At 43.6% G+C, this 25,113-nt stretch overlaps 1 protein-coding gene and 1 pseudogene across 5 annotated transcripts in view; both read left to right on the top strand.

Moving 5' to 3' along the window:
* The window catches only part of Ppp1r12b (protein phosphatase 1 regulatory subunit 12B), a 204,202-nt gene extending 180,964 nt beyond the window's left edge, over window positions 1-23,238 (top strand). For 4 of the 5 annotated variants that reach the window (XM_042681368.1, XM_042681366.1, XM_042681369.1 and 1 more), the window contains 5 exons: window positions 689-833; window positions 1,795-1,899; window positions 5,977-6,030; window positions 7,681-7,731; window positions 19,613-23,238. In XM_042681368.1, the coding sequence (XP_042537302.1) occupies window positions 689-833; window positions 1,795-1,899; window positions 5,977-6,030; window positions 7,681-7,731; window positions 19,613-19,699 (442 nt within the window). In that variant the 3' untranslated portion in view covers window positions 19,700-23,238. The remainder of the gene's footprint in view (window positions 1-688; window positions 834-1,794; window positions 1,900-5,976; window positions 6,031-7,680; window positions 7,732-19,612) is intronic. The other variant, XM_042681367.1, reaches the window with a different exon arrangement.
* Window positions 1,995-2,413, top strand: LOC122109164 (annotated as a pseudogene).
* Window positions 23,239-25,113: the final 1,875 nt, after the last annotated feature.

Raw genomic sequence — 25,113 nt, 5'->3', positions numbered from 1 at the left:
GGACCAGTGGGAAAATGATAGTCTTATATTTTAAACAGATAATCAGCTGAGAGACTCTTCCCTAATACACTTAGCAATAGTAGAAATAAAACTCGCATCAACTCTAAGAGCTCTGTTGCTAATGTAGAAGTCCTATTTAAGGACACAAGTCTTGATATGAAATAGAGGATAAAAATGAGCCGTGTTAGCACTGGAATGACACCCTTGGACTGTTAGGGACTCTAGTCACCAATAGTACACCGATTGAAAGTAGATCGGCATGCCTCCCCCATTCAGCCTCCAGCTCAGTCTCAACGCTCATGTTTCTGATTCATTGACAGTTTGTTATAATCATTTTCCAAGAGCCACTGAGATCCAAGAAACTTTTGCTTTTAAAAACATACTCATTAGGGAAGCTGTTCAACTCCAAACTAATTTGAAAAGCTCTTAAGATTTAAGTCAGCACATGGGTCCAAACCACCAATTTTTCAGGAAAGCTCCATTCTTGGCAAATGATGGCCTTCCTCCCCAAAACTCCATACTTGTACAGCTTAGCCTTGAGATCCAGGAATGCGGGCTGGGAGATTCAAAGAAGGAATGCTCTTCATTGCTTCTTGCCAGGACTCTCAAACACTTCTTAGAAAAGCAGAAAGTACCCTACACCCATATACATCTAAAAATCAATTTTTATCTTTAATGTCTCCCACAGATTGGAATCGGGAGGTAGTAACCCCACAACCAGCGATTCTTATGCTGACCGGGCCTCAGCAAGAGCTCGTCGGGAAGCCCGAGAGGCCCGACTGGCCAGCCTGACCAGTCGGGTGGAAGAGGACAGCAACAGGGATTATAAAAGAGTAGGGTCTTTTTCGGTTTCCTGACCATGGGTTATCACAGCAGATAAACCTTTCACTTTTCCTCCACTGTAAAAAAAAAAATCAGCATGGTTTTGAAAGGAAAAAAAAGACACTTCAATAACAACCTACTCCTGGCAGAGTTCTTGGTTTGCTTCACCTCTATACCCATTCAAAAAAGACTCATTTGGATATTGTTTTCTTTTTATTGCAGTAGGATTATGTCTTGATATTTAGAGGTATAGGAAAAACTAAGGAATTAAGAATTGTCAGATAGTTTAGCCTGTGTAGATCCCTGAAATTCATTGGGTAGACTGCTATTTTTAATAAGCATGTACTTTTAATAAGGCTCTAGGAATATTGACTAAATACCTTTGATGTTAGTTTTAAAAAAATCATCTATCTGAGCTTGGAGAAGATTTAAATCATTTTATAGTTTATTTCCTTTGTTGCTTCCTAGCTAGACCTTGAAAACGTCCCCTGTGCTTGAGATACCAGGAGAAAACATTTTTGGTTAAGGACATTTTTCTTTGTTGATATTCTTAAGCAGAATTTGATGAAAGTCAGTATGTACATATAGATCGGTTTTTTTAAAAGGTAATTACGTTTTGTACATGAAGCCACACTTTTTTTTCCTATTTTATTTTTTTTTATTTTTTGTGAACATACTGTACAGAGGGGTTATAATTACAATGAAGCCACACTTTTAAGCAATGTAAATGCCCCACAAGAGAAAGTGAGTGACTGGATTTTTCTCTCAGAGATTAACATTACTAAACATCTTATTTGTGTTCAGCTCCTGGGATCATGCCTTATAGAAGCCAGCAAGAATGTGCCCTATTCCCTCTCTAGATTTCCTTCATCTTTTCCACTCACTCCCAGAGGTGACTTGGGTATAGAGCCCAGGCATTCGTACAGCTGCAGCTGGGAGTTCCAGTGACCTGATTCTGCTTTCCTCTTACAGCTCTATGAGAATGCCCTCACTGAAAACCAAAAACTGAAAACAAAACTTCAGGAGGCCCAGCTAGAGCTGTCAGATATAAAATCCAAGCTTGAGAAGATGGCCCAGGTGAGTGGTAGGGGAACAAAGCTGGGAGACAGAGGCTGATATAAGGAGGCAAAGTGGATTAGGAATCTAAGGGACAAGATGTGAGATAGGCTCTTTCCATCTCCAACGTATCTGCACTTCTGCAATGGATAGTCATAAGGAATCGCTCCAGTTTCCTCATCAAGAGGAACAAACAAACTTATAGCACAGAGCCCAATAACCTGAAGGCCGGCAATTTCTTCCGGTACAAGGGGCTGATCCACTGTAAGACTGTGGGCATGGAACCTGCTGCCTGCAACAAAGGTGTTGTGGTAGTCATGAAGCAGAGATCCGGTCAGCAGAAGCCAAATGCATCCTACGTGCAGACCAACAAGAATGCACAGGCAGCATCAGGCACAAGATCTGCCCCCATCTGCACATGACTGCCATCAGCAGAGCTAGTGCCATCCTGTGCAGCCAGAAGCCTGTGGTGGTAAAGAAGAAGTAGACCTGCCCCACTAAGAGCTCCTGAGCCCCACACTACCAAAAGGAATAAAGTAGTCACAAAATCTTCAAAATCTTCAACCACAAAATAAAAAAGAGGAGATAGATCAAAATTGCTTCTGCAATGACAGTGAGATAAAAAGCCTCTGAGTCTAATTTAATGTTAGAGTTCAACCAATGTTTAACTTAAAATTGAAAGCTGAGAGTTTAGTGAACAACTCCTGATAGGCTGAATGCTAATATTATTATCTATTCATTTCTTAGTAGAAAATATAATCCAGCACTCCAAGGTCAGCCCTAGACAGTTTCTCTTGACTTATTCATGTTTTTCCATTCAGTTTCTCTGCGTACCACCTCTTAGAAAGGTGTAACAAGACTCTATAACTAGTACAGAGAGGTAGCTGATAGGGCCAAGACAAATAAGTGGTTTGCTTGGGTCACATCAGGGACAGAGGTAGTCCTAGATCCCAGAACTAGATTCCAAAGCAATGATTCCATCCTGGAACAAAATAGACCCCCTAGGTCCCACTCTTCTAGGAACCAATGGCAGGAAGATCAGATAAACCACTTCCTTTCATGGCAAGGCCTGATTTCATTAGGTGGTGCTTGAGAGTGTGCTAGAGGTAATGACCTCATCACGAGTGAAACAGGCCCTGCAGCTGAAAGCTGGAACAGTGCTATCTGAGGTTATTGGAGAGTTAACAGGAAATCTATTGAGTTATTGCCCTCCTGGAATGCCTAGAGACTAAGAATTTCAAAAGCTGAACTGAGGTAAAATGACTCTTTACAAGGAGAGTGCAAAATGAAAAACAGAGGTGGCTGCTTCATGTGGTAACATGATATAATTCAAAAGCAAAGACTAAAACGTAGAGTTGTAGAGTTCCAGGTACATGGGATCTGATGAGGGAAGGGGTGGTAGACTACCCTCTGAATATCTTGTGTAGCCCTTCTGGCTTAGGATAAGTGAGGGGACATCAGCACCTAGAAGACAGGGCTACAGAACCACATGTGTCCCAGCAAGTCAGCCAAAACGCTCACACTTTCCAGAGAAAGGCTTAGCTAGGCTCATAATGGATGGTGTATCCTAAGAGCAGCCAGTCAGTTTGGCCAGGGTCTCCTCTTCTGCCAAAAGGTAGTAGTGAAACATGGGATACTGGAGTATCTGAGCTGTAAAAGATAGATAACAGCTGTACTTAAAGAGATTTTGTGGAGCAAGCAAAGGAAGGGGAAAATACAACACAATTACAACCCTGCCATAAGGCAGGGAGTTGGGCTAAATAAAGTCTTTAAAGTCTTTTTTCCCCTCAGTATTTCCTCAGTATTACCAAGCAGGCAAATGTCTTCTCAAGAGAGCATTAGAAGATAGCGGGCTGATTTTCATTCTGAATAATGCCATTTATCTAACAGTTAAAAAAGACCTTATGCTGGTTCTCACAGATAAGTATGGGGCTGTAATTGTTATTACAGAAAGCTAAGTAGCCCCTGTGAGGAGTCACAAGAAGGACCCAAATCCACTGGCTACCCATCTCCCCAGCAGAAGCTCCTGGCAGCTCTTGACCTTTCCTCCAGCCTGTGTTATCTGCAGCAAGCTGCAGATGCTCCAAAGACCTTAGAAACAAATCAGCCTTTCCCAACCACTGGGGAACAGCATCTACTCTGAGCCAACTGCTTGTTGGGTGTATCAGAATATAGTTAGTTTTGCCAAACACAAATTATTGAAATTCAGAAGAAATGGTAGCTAATCAGACTCTCAATTTACCAAAAATGGACTTGTTTGATAGTACAGTGGAGGGAGGGCCTGTAAGTGTCACATGTTTGTTTGGAGGAAGTTATCACATGGACACACTCAGTGTTTTTACATAAAAGATACATCCAAACTCTTTTTTTTTTTTTGTCGGTCATGGGGCTTGAACTCTGGGTTTGGGCTCTGTCCCTCAGCTCTTCAGCTCAAGGCTAGCACTCTACCACTTGAGGCACAGCACTACTTCTGGCTTTTTCTGCTTATGTGGTGCTGAGGAATCCAACCTAGGACCTCATGCATGTGAGGGAAGCGCTCTACCACTGAGCCACCTTCCTGGCCCACATCCATACTCTTAAGTGGACTAAAATTTGAAACAAAGCAAGCAAAAAACCAAAAAAAAAACAAAACAAAACTAGTTCTTTATATACTGAACTTTGAAAATGGTGAAATCTTCACAGCTTTTACAGCTTCTCAAACTTAGTAAAGTGAGACTTTGGAGCATATAGGATCTCATGATCTTTCCTTTTCCATCTGCTTCACAGTAGACTTACTATAAAGGCAGATAGCCATGACCTTCAGAACAGAAAGTGAAAGCACAGGATCAAGTTTTATTGCTAGTTTTGGCTATTAAGAACAAATAAAGGGAAAGAGGGAAGAGAGGGAGGAAGGGAAAGTAAAGAGGAAAAAGGAAAGAAGGGAAGGGAAAGTGGGAAGAAGAGGGGAAGAGAAGAAAGGAGAGGAATCTGCAAGAAGGCTAGTTTATTAAATGAAGTGTAGGCATTGTGTGAGGCAAAACAAAAACAATCACCTTTTACTTACTATATGTCTATTGAGTGTAAGAAAATCTACTCACTTCTATAATGCTATAACCAAAAGGAACTTAAGGATTCCTTTCCATTCTTCTATTTAAAGCAAGATCATTACCTGATGTTAGTCTACTTCTTAGTTGTAATAGCCAACTCTTGTTAGCCCCTCAGAAAATTTTAAATGGAAAGTCAAAGATGACCAGGAAACATTGCATACATGTGTCAAATTTTTACAGTAAACCTTTCTTGTACAGCTAATGGATGCTAATTATTTTAAAATCAGAAGGTATCTAAAATATATATCCTAAATGTTGTATCCACATAACTAAAAGTCTAGATTATAAACTAGATAGAAGCAGAACTGCTGTGTTCAAAGCAGGATGCCCGAACAGAAGAATAGGAAGGAAAGCTTATGTAAAAGAGTGCTATGGATGGGGCTGGGAAGGTGGTTCAGTGGTAGAGTGCTTGCCTCCTATGCATGAGGCCCTGAGTTCGATTCAGCACCACATAAACAGAAAAAGCCAGAAGTAGCTCAAGTGGTAGAGCACTAGCCTTGAGCTGAAGAGCTGAGGGACAGCGCCCAGGCCCAGAGTTCAAGCCCCATGACCAACAACAACAACAACAACAACAACAAAAGTGCTATGGCGCTTACACATTCAAGTTCAGAGCCTCTTTTTTTCTCGGATGTGGTAGGACTCATAGAAAAGAAGAGGGAAAGGGAAGGTGCAGTATAAGAAACTAGTAAATATGAAACAGTGTGTGTGTGTGTGCGTGTGTGTGCGTGTGTGTGTGTGTGTGTGTGTGTGTGTGTGTGTGAGGTCTGTGTGTGCATTATGCGTAATGTCTAGGCATGTGAGTGTTCTAAATTTCAGGAACCACTATTTTGCTCTCCCCAAACCCTAGAGAGGTAATAATAGCGCTTGGCAATCTGTCAGATTCTATTTGACTGCTAAACTGAAAGTCCTGCTATCCTTATCTGGATGTTTGATGGTAAAGCTGAACAAGGCAGAGCTTTCCACTGGCTCTGAAACAGCCTAAGTAACAAATGTTTTCTTTCCACTTGCACAGCAGAAACAAGAGAAGACCTCTGACCGATCCTCAATGCTGGAGATGGAGAAACGGGTATGTGTATGTCTGTTTTCCCCCTACTTCATCTCTTCTTTCTGACCTTCTCTAACTTTATTGTTTGTGCCAATGGAAAAAGTTCATCTTAAGAAGGCGGGAGTTCTGCCACACTGCATTCCCAGCTTGGTGATAAATTCTTTTTGTCTGACTCTGGACAGTAATTTGATCACTAGTCCTCTTGGCTTCCTCAGATACTCAGTTCTTTGTACATTTTCCAGTCTTCGGGTGGGAAAGGTCCTTGGGAGCTCATCCCATAAATTATTCTGCCCATATGCAGAACTGCACACATGCACAGAGCCATAATATACTTTGGTCCATACACGCAGGTCCAAGCGCTCTTTGCCCTTCCTTTGATCTTGAACAAAAGGGAAGCTTTCATCAGGACCTTCTGGCATTGACTTAAGTCTCACGACTTGAGACATAAGCCATCAGTCTTTCAGTCACTCTGAGTAAAGCGGGGAGGGGAAGAGACTTCTGGTTCAATTTCTGACCTCCCAGTACACTCAGCATATTTTTCTTGGATTTGACATCTTGGTTTGGAAAACTTGATTAAATCTATTGGTGAACCCTAGCTGTTATTTGACCTCAGGGATATAATATGTTTCCATTTCTCCTGTTATTATCTGTTAATTTGGAAAGTTAGCTAAATTTTACATTCCATTTCCTTGGCCTGTAACCTTTCCTCCTTGGTATCTTATCTGATTAAAGATGCTTCCTTGGGTTCAGACTAAATTACAAATTAGTTGCTGAGAGAATGATGGGGAAGGCAGAAGTTGGGAGACAGGTGGTTTTTCTTTGTAAATAGTGATGTCTACTTCTCTACCACCATCATTCCCTATCATGAGAGAAGCAGATCCCTAAGAATTTAAGGAGATACTACTGAAGAAAATGATCAATAGTCTTAGTCAGTTGCAGTCATCTGAATTCTTTAACTTGCAAGAACAACTCAGTACTGTGCCCTGGTCTGTTTGCCTATTAGCAAGCTGCTGCTTCTCCTTGTATCTTTTTATCTTTTTTTTTTTTTTTTCTAATCAGGGCTTGAGCTCTCACTTGGCATTTTTACTCAAAGATGGTGCTCTACCACTTGAGCTACATCTCTGCTTCCAGCTCTTTTGCTGTTAGAGATGAATCTCACAGACTTTCTTGCACAGGTTGACTTTGAACCCAATTCTCATATCTCAGCCTCCTGAGTAGCTAGCATTATAGGTTTGAGCCAGCACCCAGTCCATTTTTCTTTTCTTTTTTTTTTTTTTTTGGTCATTTGTGGGGCTTCAACTCTGGGCCTGGGCGCTGTCCCTCAGCAATTCAGCTCAAGATGAGTGCTCTACCACTTGAGCCACAGCACCACTTCCGGCTTTTTCTACTTATGTGGTACTGAGGAATCAAACCCAGGGACTCATGGATGGGGGGCAAGCACTATCCCTGAGCCACCTTCCCAGCCCCTCTTTTATCTTTTTAATAGGAGACTTAGAATACTGTGATTTTGATCAATGGGGTGACTCCATCCCACTGGGGGAGACATAGGGCAGTAGAGGTACCTGGGGAAGTCTTTCCTGATCATTAGATAGAACCATGCTAATCACATGGTAGGATTGCGACGACTTCTAAATCTATTGCAAACTCAACAGGTTCGTTGTTTCTAAACAGGAAAGGCGAGCCTTGGAGCGAAAAATGTCAGAAATGGAGGAAGAGATGAAGGTATGAAGATATTTTCTCTTTCTGTGTGCCTATTTTCTGAATGCCCTCTGACACTGGATACTTGAAAATAGGCCTGCCCCCTCTAAATTTCACAACAAGCTGAACATTATCAAGAAGAGTGGATGTGCGCTGTAAGGCGGGAGTGAACAGACATTGCTGAGGCTCTCTTAGCTCATATGCATCTACTATGGCTATCACATAAGCTTTCTAAAATGCTGTGTTTGGTTAGTGGGGAGATCTGACAGGCTAGAAGTAAAGCCAAGTTGAACTTTTAAGGTTTTCTAACCTTCTGTCTTGAGAGGCTCCATGAAAAGGCCAGGTATTTTCTCTAGCTCTGCAGATGCTCCACTAAGCTCAGGAGAGCCTGGGTACAGCTAGTAGCTCTTCTCTAATATCTTTTCTACCCTCCTCTTACAGGAAGGAGCATAGACTGACTTATTCTGCAACAGAGCAAAAAAATTATTCACATATTGATTTCCTGTCCCCTTCTATTTCCCCTGCAGTATCCTGGTGTACTCAGCACTTTCCCACTAGAATAAGCACATGCCACCAGACATACTTCAAGGTTCATGACTTTACTCTTTCCTCTCACCATGACCTTCAATAGCCATTGAAAGTCAATTCTGCTGGCCACTTTAATGGACATTTGCTGTTCTCAGCCGTTTGCTAAAATCCAGCATTCTGTCCAATAGGGTCCCTTTGCTATGGAAGGGGGAGAGAGAGAGCTGTAGGAACATAGAACTTCCTGGATCTGATTTTAGAGTATTTAAATCCTACAATGCACAGGGCCACAATCACTTACCACTTGCTTAGCCTTTTTTCTTTTTTTTTTCTGGATATATGAGGCAAAAGCTCTAGAACACCATAAGGCTGATCCCTAAGTCTCCTTTCATGAGCAAGGATCTCTGATATGTAGTTGGAGCCCTTTAGGAAAGACTTTTGTTCCAGCAGCCTAAAAAGATAGGTTATTTACTGGAAAAGGCTTTATAAGACCTGAGAGAATCATAGTTTTAGCCAGATCCTCTACTCTGTTATTCTTTATAATTCCAGAAGGAAATAGAAATGCAGAAAACTCTGACTCTATATTTCCTACTCATCATCCCAAAGCTAAGATTGATAACATTCACATAGAATTTCAAGCAATACCTGCTCATATCTCAAATGCTTTAAATCTTCCAAGTTGATTTAGAGCAGCAAAAAATAGAAATAATAACTGGTTAATTCTTCTGATAGAACATTACCCCAACACCACTAAATTTCTCTATCCTCTGATTTTTCCAAACCCACCTCATTTACCATACAGAAGTATTCTCTCCCACTTAGAGCAGTTTGGTAGAATTACAAACAGTTCTAAATGAATGAATAGCCATGTTTCTTCATTGCATGGGGATTCCTCTATATTTGAGACCCTCTGAGTTATACCATCTGTACTCTGCTATTAGACAGCTGTCAGTATTACTGATTAGGAAATGGCCTAAAGCCAGACATGGTAGCAGATTGCCTGTAATTCCAGCATTTGGGAAGCAGAGTTAGAAAGATCATGAGTTCAAGGAAATGAACAATAGCCTGGAGTAAGGCCCTATCTTGGGGGAGCTAGAGGACAGAAATGACCTAAAATACTGATCTGGAGCACACAAAGGAGGCTGGTGTCTTCCCAGCAAATAGCCTGGAACCAAAAAGCCAGACCATACTCATCAGTCATGGAACTCTGTTATTTCCACTCAGGCCCACACACAAGGACCAAGTGGTCTAAAGTAGTCTGAGGTTAGTTTGTACAGATACTCTTCTAATTGCTCTCAATCCTATGAACTGAGATACTTAAATGTTTCTCTCCTTATCCTGTCAAGCTGTGATTGCCTAAACTAAGTCATGAGTTCTTTTCTCAGTAGAAATTCTAATGCATTAAAGTGTTTGTTCTTTTTGATCCGAAACTAAAATCAATTGTTTAAATTTTCAAGTAGAGCCAGATCGTGACTGTTTGGTTCCCAAATCAGTAGGTAAGCTGTTTTGATTTTTAGTTTTTAAAAAAAAAATCCACTCATTCAAAAAATCCACATTCATCCAGTTGCCATTATTCTCCATTACCAATTACAGAGCCAAGTAGAAAAGAAATGCCTGCAGGCTCTAAAGCCCCTAAACATAATTTGCTCAAATCAGAGCCTAATATATTAGATTTGCAAATCATCCAGCTCCCCCTAGGGGACTGGAGAGGGGGAGGAGCACCAGAGCCTTCCAGTCATAAACATAAATCCAGCATGCATGTTCTTTGAAGGCAGAAACTTTACAACACAGATATAAATGTCACCAAATTGCTGTGACTGGCTCTAAAGAAGCTGAAGAAATGCTTTTTTATATCAGAATTCTTCAACCAGGATATTTTGATTAGTGGCCAAAATCTTTATGTACCAGGTAGCTCACCAACAGTGCATGTAACAATCTTGTCAAATTTGGGTTTGGTGGCAGATAGTCTGTGTGCTTGTACATATCCACGTTATACAGATGTTCAGCCCCCTCCCCAGAGCAGCATTTATAGAATTGACCTCTGGTGATCCCTTCAAACCACAGTAGATGCCCAAAGACAGAGAGTGACTCCAATACCTGTTTTTCTGACTCTAACAAACAAAACACAAAGGCTAGGTGAAATATGGAATCATGGAATAGGCTCTCCCAGAAGTATGTGGAGCCCTGTGGTTGAGAAATGAGTTGTGCCTTTTTTACCTTTAACTGGAAAGGTAAGTAAGTATTTACAAATTCTCCTCAGGAGAAACTCCACCCAGGTCCTGGATTGGAGTAGAATTATATGCCAGTTCTGACAAGTGTGCATGTGAGTGTGAGCTATGCTGAGCCTGCACTTGATCTTAAATGTGCCCATACCAAACCTGGTTACTACTGCATCCTCCATTTAGCCTTGGCCTCCTTGCCAGACCTTTTCTCTGCCTTTCCCAGGTCCTTGCATGAGAGAAGCCTAGAAGCCAGTCTCCTTTTAGATTGGTGCTGAGATTTCTACTTTGCTTACTCTAAAAATGCCACTAGCCAAGCTTGCCCTTAAGTTCTGTGCTTGCCCGACCTGCTCTGTGACCTGCTTCTCTTTTAACTTCTTTCTGTGCCTATGGAACATCCCACTAGATTGTTTCCTGCCTTTCTCCTTCATGCTGATAACCTCCAAATTACTCCACCTGGGTCTGCTTGTGCTCACATGTTAGACTAACTTACTTTCACAGTTCATGGCTGTAATATTCCTTGGAGACAAAGATCACTTCATATAATGACAATGATTATGTTGACAGCTTTGGTCCAATGTCAACACCAATGAAGGATGAGAACTAGGGGCTTTCCATTGGTAATTAAGTTTAAATCCTGCTCATTTCTTTAAACTCTTCCTTATGCTGCACTATGATCTCCCTCCTCTGTCCCTTCCATGACCAAGATACTTAACAGTGGGCAAAGAAGATGGCCAACTGTTTCTACCCTCAGAGACTACATAAACTGTTTGGCTTCCCTGTCTTTGTTCCAAAGTGGACATTCTCCCTCTTTGGGCAGAGAGCTATTCAGCAGTTTGTCTCTGCTTGTTTTTCCTTTTCACTGTTTTTTCCCTCATTCTACCTTTCATTTCCTTGCTGCTTCATACCTTAACTATTACTATACTAACCTTTATTTCTATCCATCTCATTGTGTGAGTATAAGAAACTTTTCTCTGCTACCTGGAAGCCTTTTGTCATCATAATAACCACAGGCTTGTTGGTCCTCATCACAAAAGCCTATTTGCATAACAAAATCATTTCCCTCCTCCAGAAGAGCTCATAGTTTTAGTTTCAAGGTCAGTGCAAATGATGATTTAGGAAGGACATGTATCAGAGTATGCAGGTCTATGGGCATACTGAAGTCTCTGAGTCCCTTATGGACCCTTTAGGGTATTAGTAAGACTATCCATGGGCTGGTTATTCTATTCATTTGCCACATGACAGACTGTAGGGGCTGGACTAGTGCATTGATCTGGCCAACTCCATTATCATTGGATGTTTATGATTTCTGTATTATTGTGCAGTTCCAATTTCCAGAATATGGGTCTGCTTGTGAGCATCTTTAAGCATCCTCCAGCATTAACATGAACTGGGACAGAGAGAACACAGCTAGCTGTGAACTTAGTGATGCATATAATCATATATATCAGGTCAGAGGCAGGCTAGCAGTTGGGGGATTCTAAACAAGTTCTATGCACTGCTGAGAAGATCTAGGAGGCTTAATGAAGCTTCCTACAAAGCCGGTTAGAGGACCCATTCAGAGAGCTGACAGTTATAATTTTGGTATGCACTTCATTCTAAACAGTACATGCCATATGCAGAGAGTACTTAAATATTCCCCTCTTGTTTTCCTTGCTTTAATTTTTTTAATGAAATTAATAAAGAGAAGAATTCAGAAAGAAAATAAGTGGGGGAGGAGGTCAAGTATGGGTGAGAAGACAGGGGGAAGGGAATACCAGCTGAATTTGGACCACACTGAATCCTGAGCTATCATCAGTGACAATTAAATAGGGTCACTGAAGCTGTGGTTCAACCATGTGAATTTGGTTCAGAAGGCCCCAAGCCACTTGGTGGACTGTCGTTCTTATAAGCAATCCAGATGTGATTTTTAAGAGCCTGGTGGTTATGTTCATACAGCTGACCTTCAGCACACTTAGACCTGGGCCAAGAATCACAACCACAACTCTCCCCTCCCTGGGCTTTTCTCCACCACCACCCTGTACATAATTTGCTCTCATTACTCCTGCCTTTCTCATTTCCTTCTTTGCATGCAAACTAAAACAAAAACAAAAAGTCACATGGTTTCTTTGTCCTACTTTTTTCTTCTCTGGTCTGTCTTGTCTATGTCTTGTGTGTCTGTCCCCTCCATGTCTCACTCTCCGCAGAATCTCCACCAGCTAAAACAGATTCAAACCTTGAAGCAGATGAACGAGCAACTACAGGCTGAGAACAGGGCCCTGACCCGTGTGGTGGCCAGACTCTCGGAATCCATCGAGTCTTCGGACACCCAGGAGCTCTAGTTCTTGCCTTTCCTCTACACCTCACTTCCCTCCTCTATTACTCCAGGCAGGTTTACTCTTGTTCTTGGTTCCAGAAGCCCTGTGCTCATGTCCTCCATCAGAGCCTCATGTGCAGGTGCCTTTAAAGTCTGGTCATCTGGAGATAAAAAGAGCCAGGACTAAGACCATAGAATGGGACATAGCTGCCTAGGGTTAAGGGAAGCCTGAAGAGAGACTCATCTGGGCCAGCAGTATGTTTGGTAAGATCACCACCTGACTGTCTCTTTCCTTAGGGACTTAATATGGACTTGCTCACTCAGCTAAACACACACACACACACACACACACAGAGGCTTGGCAAATTGAGATAGAGCTTTCTCAATCAGCAAGTTTTCTCTGGTCATCAGCAACTGGGGATGATTGTGGACTCCATATTATAGATAGAGCTGAGAAAACAAGGACAAGGACCCTCAGCTGCACATTAGAACCACCTGGAGAGGAACTGTCAACTTATCTGTGCCTAGGCCTATCCCAAGGAATATGTGCTTTGGGTTGTGACTCTGGCATCATTTTTTTCTCCAGAGCTTCCATTTTTACAACTAGGATTGAGATCCACATGTAAAACACACACACACACACATACACATATCCATGTAACAATATTGCTGGGAAGAAAAGACTAGAACTATGGCTCAGCTTCGCTACCAGCCAAAACATCCTCCATCTCACCAGTGGAGCAGAATTGCCTCTTCCTGCAATAATTTTCTATCCTCCCCACCTCCTTCAGAGGCATTTGTCTCATCTGTCACAAATTTCCTATTCCTAGAGATGTGTCCCTTCCCACTCCAAGTGTGTGGACTGTGAGGCAAAACCTAGCCTAGAAACACGAGACCCTCCAACAGCAAGTCCTTCCCTAGTGGGACTGGTTTTGCAAGGGAGATGGCAGGCAGTGGAACAGAGAGCAAGAATTTATTTTCAACTTAACACCAAAAAATGTGTTTGGCAAGCTGGAGCCTTCCCCTGGCTATGGATGTGAAAGGCAAGCTCATAGGCAGCTTGTTTTCCTGTCCCAAGATAGTGTGATGGGGTCACTACTGCCCTGAAATGAGTTTTTAATTTTCGGTAACAATCTAATTAGTCCTGACCAGGGCCTGTTTTTTTTCTGCCTATTTGTTTTTGCCTTCAGGGTCAGTATCTGGCAACTAATATCCACTAGAACTGAAGCACCCAAATTACCATAGGGCTGAGCTAATATCCTGTTGCAGATGCTATCACAGTTAGAAAATTGAAAGGGAAGTGCTACTATGGCCTGAGAGCAGCCAGCATTTGGTCCAGAGTCCATGCTTTAACATTAGCCTTTAATACCACCAATTCCAAAGATTGCTGGAAAAGAACTGGGACAGCTCAGTAAAGACTCATTCCCAGATCCTCTCACCCACAGCTAGCGTAGTGGTTAGATTGTGTGCTTTGCCTGCTTGAGGCTGGGGGTTCACTCACGTGTGCACACGCTTGTGCGCACGCGTGCACACATGCACACACACAAACACATATACACGCATATTCCTCAAAGATGTCTATTATTTTTAATCTCCTTCTTCATTGATGTAGTAGCAGTATGGGATAAAGGGCAAAATTAGCCAGGCGCTGGTGGCTCACACCTGTAATCCTAGCTACTCAGGAGGCTGAGATCTGAGGATCACAGTTCAAAGCCACCCTGGGCAGGAAAGTCCAATTAACCACCAGAAAACAGGAAGTGGCTCTGTGACTCAAGCGCTAGACCACTAACCTTGAGCTGAAGAGTTCAGGGACAGTACCCAGGCCCAGAGTTCAAGCCCCACGACCAACCAAAAAATAAACCAAAACAAAAGGGCAAAATTAATAATTATCATGTATTAAGGCCTGTGCTGAGTGCTTTGTATCTTTTTTCTTATTGATTCCTCAGAACCAGAATCTGTGTGTGTGTATGTGTGTGTGTTTTCTACAGCTATTTATTTGTTGGTTTGTTTATTTATTTGTTTGTTTGTTTGTTTATTGTAATGGGGCTTGAAGTCAAGGCCTGAGCACTGCCCCTCAGCCCTTTTGCTCAAGGCTAGCACTTTACCCATAGCTCCACTTGAGGTTTTCTTGTGGTTTCTGGAGATGAGTCTCACTGACTTTCCAGCCCAGGCTGTTTCTGAACCTGGATCCCAGCCTCCTAAATAGCTAGGATTACAGACATAAGCTGCCAACGCTTGGCCTGTTTTTTTTCTTTAATGGAGTCATAGATTCAAAAATTTGTCCAAGGTCACTCAAAGAACAAACAAAGGAACCAAAATTCAGTGTCATCTGTGATAGAACTGTCCACATACTTGGCACCGCACAACCTAAACAATTTGGGAAGGGTATATTGAGCAAGTTCAATGTATGCCAGCATTACAGCTGAGGGATGAGGGACAGCATTCTGCCTTCTCAGCACTTCAATCCTCAGAAAGGCTAGCTTCCAAGAACATTCAGTTGTAAGGAATGTCATTGCCTGGTGTAAGACTTTCTACAGCAAAGATAGCAAACTCCTTTGGCCTGTGAGCTTACCAGTAATCAGAGATAAATAAATAGAAAAATATTTCATGACTCGTGAAAATTATATGGAATTTAAATTTCAGTGTCCATAAATAAAATGTTACGGAAAATGAGCCATGCTCTTTTGTTTTTGTATTGTCATGTATCAGTGGCTGCTTCCATGCTACAGCAGTAGAACTGAGTTGTTGCAATGGAGATGGTATGGCCTGTAGACTCTGAAAGATTTGCCGTCTGACCCTGCACAACAAAAATTTGCTAACCCCTGACAACAGGAAAAGATAACCAAACCAAACTGACAGTAGGATCAAGAAATTTTGCCCTCATGGGCTTTTGAAAAATAATAAAGCCGGGCACTGGTGGCTCACGCCTGTAATCCTAGCACCTCAGGAGGCTGAGATCTTAGGATTGCAGTTCAAAGCCAGCCCAGGCAGGAAAGGCTGTGAAACTCTTATCACCAGGTGGGGGAAAAGTGTGGCCACATTGAGTCTGGATGTGAACTCATGGCCTGGGACCCTCCTGTGGTCAGATGGGCAGCGTGACCAGAAGTGGCCCAGGATGTAACCTAGCGTGGAAGTGGTGCTGTGGTAAGTGCTAGCCTTGAGCTGAAGACCTCAGGGACAGCACTCAGGCCCAGAGTTCAAGCCCCATGACCAACAAAAATAAATAACAGTAACCCCCCTGGAGAAATTGTATATGTGTAGTGCAAGTCACTTACCAACAGAGTAGACGGGATGATTCCTTCCCCACTTCCCATGAATTTGGGAAGACAAGACAGCTTAAGCAAGCCTCATCTGAGACGCTCTCACCCACAGCTAGCCTCGCCCTGGCACTCTAAAGCACCAGCATCCATGTCCCCTTCATCCCTAACAATCCTCATGTTTAAGAAGTAACACTTGAGAAAACAGGTACTTGGTTTTATTTGTCCCAACTGTGGTATGCTAGGGATCTAGAAGCAGCTGAGGTTTTAAACGATAAAACCTTGTTAAGCTGCTTACATTCCAGTGTTGTCACACATGTCCTTTTTTAATCTCTCTAACTTCAAGTGAATTCCAGGTAACAATGCTGATTCACCCTCTCCTTAGAGGGTGAAGTTTGTCCCCTCCCCCACTTGATTTCTACATTCCACTGTTGCACTTTTGGGCACTCCCTTAAGATGTCAATTGTAGCATGTTGCAGCTGTAAAGTTGCCTTGCCCATCTTTCTCCCCCCAAGGAATTGAGTTTTTAATGTGGAAATAAATCAATAGAGCTCAACAAATTGTTTGTACGTTTAAAAAATGCAGCTCAGTTTTTATTTGATGAGCTGCTAAGCAGTGAAATGTGATCCATGGCCATATATAGCTTCCTCCTGCCCATGGAATCCTGTTACCAAGATCCAGTTTTCAGGGTCTCCATCCAGGCTACAGGCCCCAGGATTAGGACTAAAGAAGGGAAAGTAAGACTCTATGAGGCCACCATGGAATGATTGTTTCTAAAAAATTTTATTGAAATGACTTTCTGAGCACCCAGTTCTAAAGAGCAAGGCTTCAGGAATACAGGCATAAAAGAGAAGACAGCCAGAGTAGCCTTGATTGATTTGGAGGGAGGAGAGGCAGGGTCAAAATCTAAAACTTGATATTTTCAGGATTGAATCTTAGTAAATTACTTGCCTACCCTCCCACATTCATGGGAAAACTCAAGAGTGGTAACAGGAATCCTCAGTATCACAAAGCACATTATGAACATCAGCACATTGCCACATATGTTACCTCTTATCAGCCTCCCAGAGTCCCTACCTCATGAGAAAGTAGAGCCGGGTTATTATTTGTTCGTAGCTACAAAAATAAAGATGTAGAGAAGTCGAATGGTTTGCCTACAGCAATGTGGATCCTGTTGTAACAATGACAGTACTAGAATTTGTTCCCAAGTTGTAACCGTTTCTGTCTTTGGTTTTCTATCTTCACTCCCATCTGTAAGTTATACTAAATAGGTAGGTTCATTAGGTAGCCGGTGAAGAGAAGAGAACATCATGTGGTATGCAGGCAGGAAAATAAGTTTATTTACTGAACTGCTGCCCCCCACTCCTCCCCCACCTCCGCCCCACTGTGCATGGAGAGGCATGGCCAAAAGAGGCCACCCACTCCCAGGCCAGGACTTATCTAGGCCATGGACAGGAAGAGGTTTGGCCGGGTGGGGGAAAGGTGTGGCCACACTGGATGGGGTGGGGTGGTGGGGAGACGACTTCCAGATGTGCCAGTTACCTAGGTAACACAGATACTGGGTGGAAACTTATGCAAGAGTTAGGGAGGTATCTGTACAAGGCCCGCATAGCCCAGGGCAGACCTTACACCATCTATGATAAAGGACAGATCTTTGGAATTGGACACAGCTTTGCCACTAAAGTAGCTGGGTGCCTTGACCTAGTTATGGAAGACTTGGCTCAGTTTATGGAAATATGGATGGCAGCTGTTTGGGTTCCTGAGACTAGTGAGTGTCTCCTGCATTGTTATACTCATAGTGTTTTCCCTTTGTTCCCCTTAATGCAAATTCTCTATGCATCTGTCATGCATAACTGCACACACACATTTGATTAATCTGCATCGTGCTTGCAAGACTGAGGAAACAAAGGTAATAGTCCTTAAAGAACAGTTAGAGCCTCTAAGTGGTCAAATAGTAGAGCCAAAAGCTAAAACTAAACAGGCTTCCTAATGACTGAGGGTCTTGCCTGCCACAGGGGTCTTGTAGGTGTGGGTAACCAGTCAGTAAGAGGACAGCTGCACTGAGTAGATGAAGATAAAGATTTCTGGAGCCTTCATAGTGAAGATATACTTAACCTCTAACCTAAATCCTACCGGGTCCTTATCAGCAGCCCATTGCAGATGTATAACATACTTGCCGACTACCCGATCACATAATGAAGACTGGGATCTCTAAGCCGAAGCTTGCTTTTTCTGTCCCACAAGTTGGACAACATAATGTGTCCTGTTCCAAGGTGGCAGAACTCCGGCCCCTCCTTCCATAAATATCTATTTCCTGGAATTGTCACACTATTCCCTAAAACTTTAGAGGGCTTATAAGGCCCTTTTGTAGTGTAGTGGGGGTGGGGGGGAAGGAGTTAAGGAGTAACTAGGTCTTAAACTCAGGGCCTCAAACTTGCTAGGCTGGTTCTCTACCATGTGAGCCGTGCTTCCAGTCCTGCTTTTTTGCTGGTTAATTGAAGATAGATCATTACAGACTTTTCTGCCTAGACTTGAACTGCAATCCTGGATCTCAACCTCCTGAGTAGCTAGGATTACAGGTGTGAGTCACTGGTGCCCAGCCTCTTGTATCTCTAGGTAACAAAGGGGAAATTAAATATATACCTAGTATTTCCTTTGTCTTGCAGCTCTATAACTGTGCATACACACACACACACACTCAGGACCTCACACTTTCACCTAGGTTTTTCCTCTTTTTTTTGCGAGTCCTGGGGCTTGAACTTAGGGCCGGGGCACTGTCCCTGAGCTTCTCTTTGCTAGTACTCTTACCACTTGAGCCACAGCACCACTTCCAGCTTTTTCTGTTTATGTGGTACTAAGGAATCGAACCTAGGGTTTGATGCATAGTAGGTAAGTAAGCACCCTACCACTAAGCCACCTTCCTAGCGCCTCTCTGGGCTTTTTCTCACCGTTGGTGCTCTACCACTTGAGCCACACCTCCAATTCTAAGTTTTGCTGATTAATAAGCATCTTGGTGTTGATTCTCAGATCTCAGTCTTCAGAGATTATTGGAATGAGCTGCCAGCAGTTCACTGGGTTTTAATTTGAACGTAGATTTGTGTGTGTGTAAAATGATGGATGAGAATTTGGATGGATTCTGTTCACTGAAGGCTTCAGGAGGAGGATTCTTAAATCAAGTTCTGCCCCTCAGCTTGCATTTTGTTATTCATGAGTATAAAACAGTGACCTCCGCTCTGAATTCCTTCCCCATGTCCTCACCAGACAACTTTGGCAGTCATCTCAGTTTCTGTAGGCTAGCGGCGCATTCAAGGGGTAGGAACAATCTGAAACAACTCCTGGCTCGATAGAATAGAAGAATGTGCAGCATGGAACATAGAAAGAAATATTGTATTACTACTATGTGTGTACTGGCTCAAAAGATGAAGGGTTGTGGCTCCTCTAAATGTCAGCGTTACCAGTTTAGTCAGTAAGGTTCAAGGGAATTTTGTCCTGAGAGAAAGGTGGTGACACTTCATCACCCATGCTGCCTCAGGAGGCCCCGCTCACCTGCCCCGTCAGGAGAGGTGGTCATGCCAGGCTCTAACATGCCTTTCTCTCTCTCACCACAGGTGTTAACAGAACTGAAATCTGACAACCAGAGGCTGAAAGATGAAAATGGTGCCCTCATCAGAGTCATCAGCAAACTGTCCAAATAGATTAGGCTCCAGGCTTTGGAGGAGAGGGAGAGCATTTGCAGCCTCACACCCTCTTTTCCAGCCATGGCTTTCCAGCCAAAAGAAGTGAACGTTTGGGTGGAAGGACTTTTCTTTTTTAACTCTTCAGTCACCTCTGCACTGTACATTTTTCTCTGCACTCCTGATTTTCCATGCCCTCCACGCCCCCCACCCCAGATTTTATGACAGTTTTAATTGAAGCATGATTGTGATCCTTCAAGCCTTCTGGAGAAGGCCTTGTGGAGTAAACCGAGCTCAGCTGTGGACCCCAACTTTTTGCCGCACTGCTGCTTTATCTACGTTGGATTTGGTCCAAACACATAAGGCTTTGTACCCACAGTCTTTACGCTGACCTTTACAGTGCCCTCTGGTGTAGGTGAGTCTTATGGTAGCCAGTCCAGGACCCTGCGTAGGATGCCAAGAGAAAGGGGAGGATGTGGAAGGAACTGCAGAATTGCCTCTGCAGCTGTATTTCCTAGGGTCTTAGGTGGCCATGACTGCCTCAAGGTTCTTTATTATGCTTCACTTCAGAAACTGACTTATTTTTAGATTTTTCTATCCATAACCAACATCCCTGACTAGTTTTAACCCTTACTCCTCCCTTTCTCCAAAGCTCAGATAGCCCTGACCTCACTTATTCCTGTACTTTCTGTTTTATTCTCCCTTCCTCTTGCCTCCTCCACTGATGGTATAAAAGCTGGAACAGAATACCTGACAGTCGTCTTTGAACATTATAGTACATCATTACTCTGGAGACCAGAAAACCATCACTATCATCATCCTGGTAACTTGGTGACAGCATCATAACCCCTTTTCCCTGAAAAGCTAGACCTTTTCCCTGAAAAGCTAGAACCATTGTTCACATCTCCCATTTGTCTTCCCCAGCAAAATGATTTTCTGTATTAGAAAATCTAGCCTCTGAAAACTCTAGGCTGCTTCGTCTCCCTTCTTCATGCTCCTGACTGCTCTAACACCTATTAATGAGGAATGAAGTCATTGCAAGAAGGCCTGAGGAATGGGAAGGCAAATTGTTGGAAGCTGGCCTGGGGAGTGGAAGCAGCGTAGAAAGACATAGGTGGTGAAAGCAGTGTGTCTGTGGTCACTGCAGCACTATAGCTGTGCTGTGAGAATGACGGTAAGCTTGATTGTTTCTGATGATGGGATTTAGGGAAGAGTCATTTGCTTTCTTGGAAGCCAACAGGACAAATGACTGCTAAATAGAGGTTTAAAGAGATGTGGTACTTCCAACCCATGATGAGAGTCGCGGAATTTTAGAGAGACAAGGCCCAGAGGTCATTTGGCCTGGCTTTCGGTTGTTCCACAGGGACTGCCCCTGCTACCATATATTCCACCCATGGTCAAGTAACCTCTGGTGGTTTGGGTGGGTATGTATTTATTATCTGAAAGTTGGACAGTTCTCATAACCGGAGAGTGTTGGCAGGTTGAACTCAGCTTCATGAGACAAGTGCTCTACCACTTGAGCCATGCCCCCAGTCCTCATGACAAACTATTTGTGTCTAATGTATCTTTGTCCTGCAGACAAAAACAGCCTTTGAGAATATCATGCCCCAATATAGACAGAGCGCTCCATAATTCCAACACAATTAAGCCATTAGTTCTCAATGATAGTATTTGCTTCTTATAGTTTTATCCCTTGGTTCATCTTGAGTGTACAGGTCACTTAAAGCCTCATTTGAGATTGCTGGTGATGCTCAGTGTGGATAGTGGTCTGTTCTCTTAACATATACTACCTCTGCTAGCTTCTTTCTGAAAATGCAATTTCCTTATCGATGGCCATGCTCTTAAAGCAGCAGCTGTAATTCAAGATCCCAGTTCCAGAATAGAAGCCCTGTCACCTCTGACAAGACCCTACGAGAGTGTGCAATCTCTCTTCTGTAGTCACCCATTTTTTTCAAGAGAAGCTACTTCTCCCTTGGGACTTTGAATTATTAGGGGGCATTCACTGCAAGCTTGGTTCTCACGGAATGCTGAGCGAGAACGAACAGCTCTATTTCTTCCACTATAATAATTTTCTTCGTTCTAGGAAAGGAAGTCAACAAGGCCTTGGCTAAGTGATTCTTTTGGTCCATCTTGGGCATGGAGGAAGAAGGGATTGCTGCCTCTTTCTCAGGACCTGAAACTTAGATTACTAGGAAAACATTTCGAGCCACCCTCATTCCCTGCAGGCCAGATGGAGGAGTGACGGAGTTCCCTGAGGCCCTGAGCCTTCCCCAGAGTGGGGGGCGCTCTTAGAACCCAGGCTGGCCTCTGCTCTGCTTGTTGCTCCACACACCCTTGCGTGTTATAGATGCTTCTTGCCAGGGAGTTTTCCTCCCGTAATGACACCGTACTCTGTAGCCAAGAACTCATGAAAGCACAAACCACCCTAGGTTTCAGGTGCTTTCTCTTAAGTCAGTCCTTTTATTTAAAAAAAAAACAAAGAAACTTGTGAATCCTGGTCTCTTCCAGAGAACAACATACCATTTCTTCAGAGTTATATTGGCTGGCAGACCTATGAGGGAGTGGTTATCGGCCTTCTGGTAGCCAGCTGTTTTCTCATGGTATTGGCAGTGCCACACCTTTTTTCCTTCTTGGCCAGTGTCATATTGTGGGTCCTCCCAGTAGCCACGACTGCCCTCTTCACTGCTGGCGTGGTACTCACAAGCACCCCCTAGCACAGCAAGGCAGGTCTCAGGCCTGTCTTGGTAGAGACGTTACAGGAAACTAGAGAAGGGAATGAACGCCCTCTGTTCTCCTTGATTTGAGATTTTTCAACTAGCAGGCCATACCTTTGGGAACAATGACTGGGCCACTCCAGACATTCTCTGGCTGGAGTTTGCCTGCTTGGCTTTCAGGAGCTGCTGGTCCTTTTCAGACCCCTCCAGGGTGTGCTGACCCCCAGCCCAGCCCAGCCCAGCTTCTGTGAGGGCTATGCATGTCTCAGGGTGTTGCCTCCAAAAATCTGAAGACCAGACATGACTTAGGACCTAGTCAATGAATTTGTTTCTTTTCTAGGCCCATTTAATTCGTAATTTCTGGAACCTTCCTGCCTTTACCCAACTGTGGGATGTGTTTGCTTCTCTTCTGGGCTTGCCCTGATTCTCTGCCAGCCCTTGCCCTGTTTAAGGAGACCTAGATGCATTTGTTGTTTGCCAAGACCACCGGTGTATTGCACATTTCTCTGAACCTATTCTCCCTAACAAAACAAAGCTTATTTTACAATCCCATCAAGAAGTGAGGAGGCTAAAGTCCCACTTACTAGTTCATAAATCCCATAAAAGGCTGAGTAAACTACTAGCTGTTTTTCTACTAGGAGATATTATAGAGCCAGGGATGAGAGAAGACACTCACACAGCCGGGCACAGCCACACTAGGCTCTGGATTTCTGACCAGTGTCTCGTCCAGACCACTGAGCAGAAGGTCCTGACAGTGTTAGCCCTCGTTAAGAGGTGGGCCCCAGTGCTGGGAAGGTGGCTTATTGGTAGAGTACCTGCCTAGCATGCATGAAGCCCTGGGTTCAATTCCTCAGTACCACATAAACAGAAAAAGACAAAAGTAGTGCTGTGGCTGAAGTAATAGAGCACTAGCCTTGAGCATAGAGAGGCTTAGGGACAGAGTCCAGGCCCTGAATTCAAGCCCCAAGACTGGCAAAAAAAAAAAAGGGGGGGGGGAGCTGAGATGAGCAAAAGCCTGATCAAGAGAAGACTAAAGTGTTGCCAGCTACTTTGTACTTTAAATGGAAAAGTCTACAGGATTGTGCAGCTAGGCAGTAAGGCAGGGAATGCCTAGGTCACCAGATGAACCACTGGCTCTACTGCAGCCAAGCAGTGAGGTAGTGCTGCAGGCCCTGGTGTCATTCCCCCTCCTCCCCCAGTACCACCAGGAGTCACGGGGCTCTGCCACATATTCCCACAAAGTTGCTAGTCAGAGATTCTCCCGCCCAAATCTAGGCCCAGTGATAGCTGCAAATCTTGGTCACCATTCTGACTTAATGGCAGGTCACTCACAGACACCGTAAAGGATGTGGGTTCCCCGGGCCCATAAGCAAGATTGTGTTGAGGGCAGCGTAAGTACTGAAAGGCTTCCCGTCTGTACATGTGGGTTGGGGAGCCAGTTCTCCGTGTGACCACGTGTCCTCAGGCACCATGTAAAGTCCCTTTTGTGTTAAACATTCTGTGATTTACTCAGCCTTAGGAAGATCAGAACAATTCTTAAACTTGGAATTTCTGCTTCAGCACTTCCTTCTTTTAATTTCAAAACTTCAAGGCCACAATTGTGACTTTTTTCCAGATTCATACTGTTTAACATCGACATGTCAAGGTTGACTACTGGTCCTTGTTAGAAAGTGAGGGTAATTGAATGGTGTTGCAATTGCTTTCCTCCTAAAGGTTTGGTAAGAATATTAAAACCTGCAGAGATGGAAATTGGAGCTCATAGGGAAATGGAGAGAAAGCAATTTGTTGCAAGCAGCCTTTGAACAAATTGTTTTACTAGGAAATAGATCTGCTCTTTCATAGGTGTCCTCACCACCCCTGCCCAGCTCTCTGAGATGTGATCTACACTGGCTCTCAGTACCCAAACAGCAGATTTGATTGCATTTCTGCTTAGCACCAGCTGGTCCCTACTCTTAATTCTGCCTTTGCAATAGCAGGAGAATTTTCCTCCATAAAAACTTCCACCTGTACTCCCACTGAGCTCTTTCCCCGAAATGTAGGCTCTCAGAAGTTCCTGGTGCAGTTCACCATGGTCTTTCCTTTAAAGCAAGTTTGCAGAGGAGCTTACTAAAGTAGAAAGTGTTTACAATGCACATGGACACAGTGCGTGGAACAGTACTGGACTCTTAAGACTTATGCAGGTCCCAGTTTGCATGCAGTATAAGAGCCGAGACCCTGGTAGGGAAGGTGGCCTCCATTCTCTGGTAGGAAAAAGGAAGGTGGCCAGGACTTTGAACGTGGAGTGGGATGGAGGTCATGAGCACTGGCAGGAAGGAAGGCAGTTCTGTTTCACTGGTGACTGCATCCCTCAGCCTGCAGCTGAGCAGAGATTTTATCAGCTTCGTTAATAGCTATTGACACTGTTTCAGAGCAGCAGACCCTATCGGGGAGAGCTATGGATTGCTTGTGTTCTGATTAGATTGGAAAAATAGATCAACTTCATTACATCTCTAGAACTGCCATTGTCATAGCTGAGGAATAGGATGGCCTCTGAGGAAAAACAAGCAGACTCTCGACTAGCCAGCGTTCACGTCCATGTCTCCTTAAGAGCTGTGGTTGAGGGTCACAGCTGGCGTAAGGTGTGTCTTGTAACCATATTCCAGGAGCCTTCTTGGGAAGAAGAGTAGAGGAGAAATAGGTGAGTCTCAAGTCCATGGCACATGCATGTTTGGGCCTTACCTA

The sequence above is a fragment of the Dipodomys spectabilis genome, unplaced genomic scaffold, assembly GCF_019054845.1.
Source record: "Dipodomys spectabilis isolate Male_0828 unplaced genomic scaffold, ASM1905484v1 ptg000069l, whole genome shotgun sequence".
NCBI lineage: Eukaryota > Metazoa > Chordata > Mammalia > Rodentia > Heteromyidae > Dipodomys > Dipodomys spectabilis.
This window is presented reverse-complemented; position numbering and strand designations above follow the sequence as displayed.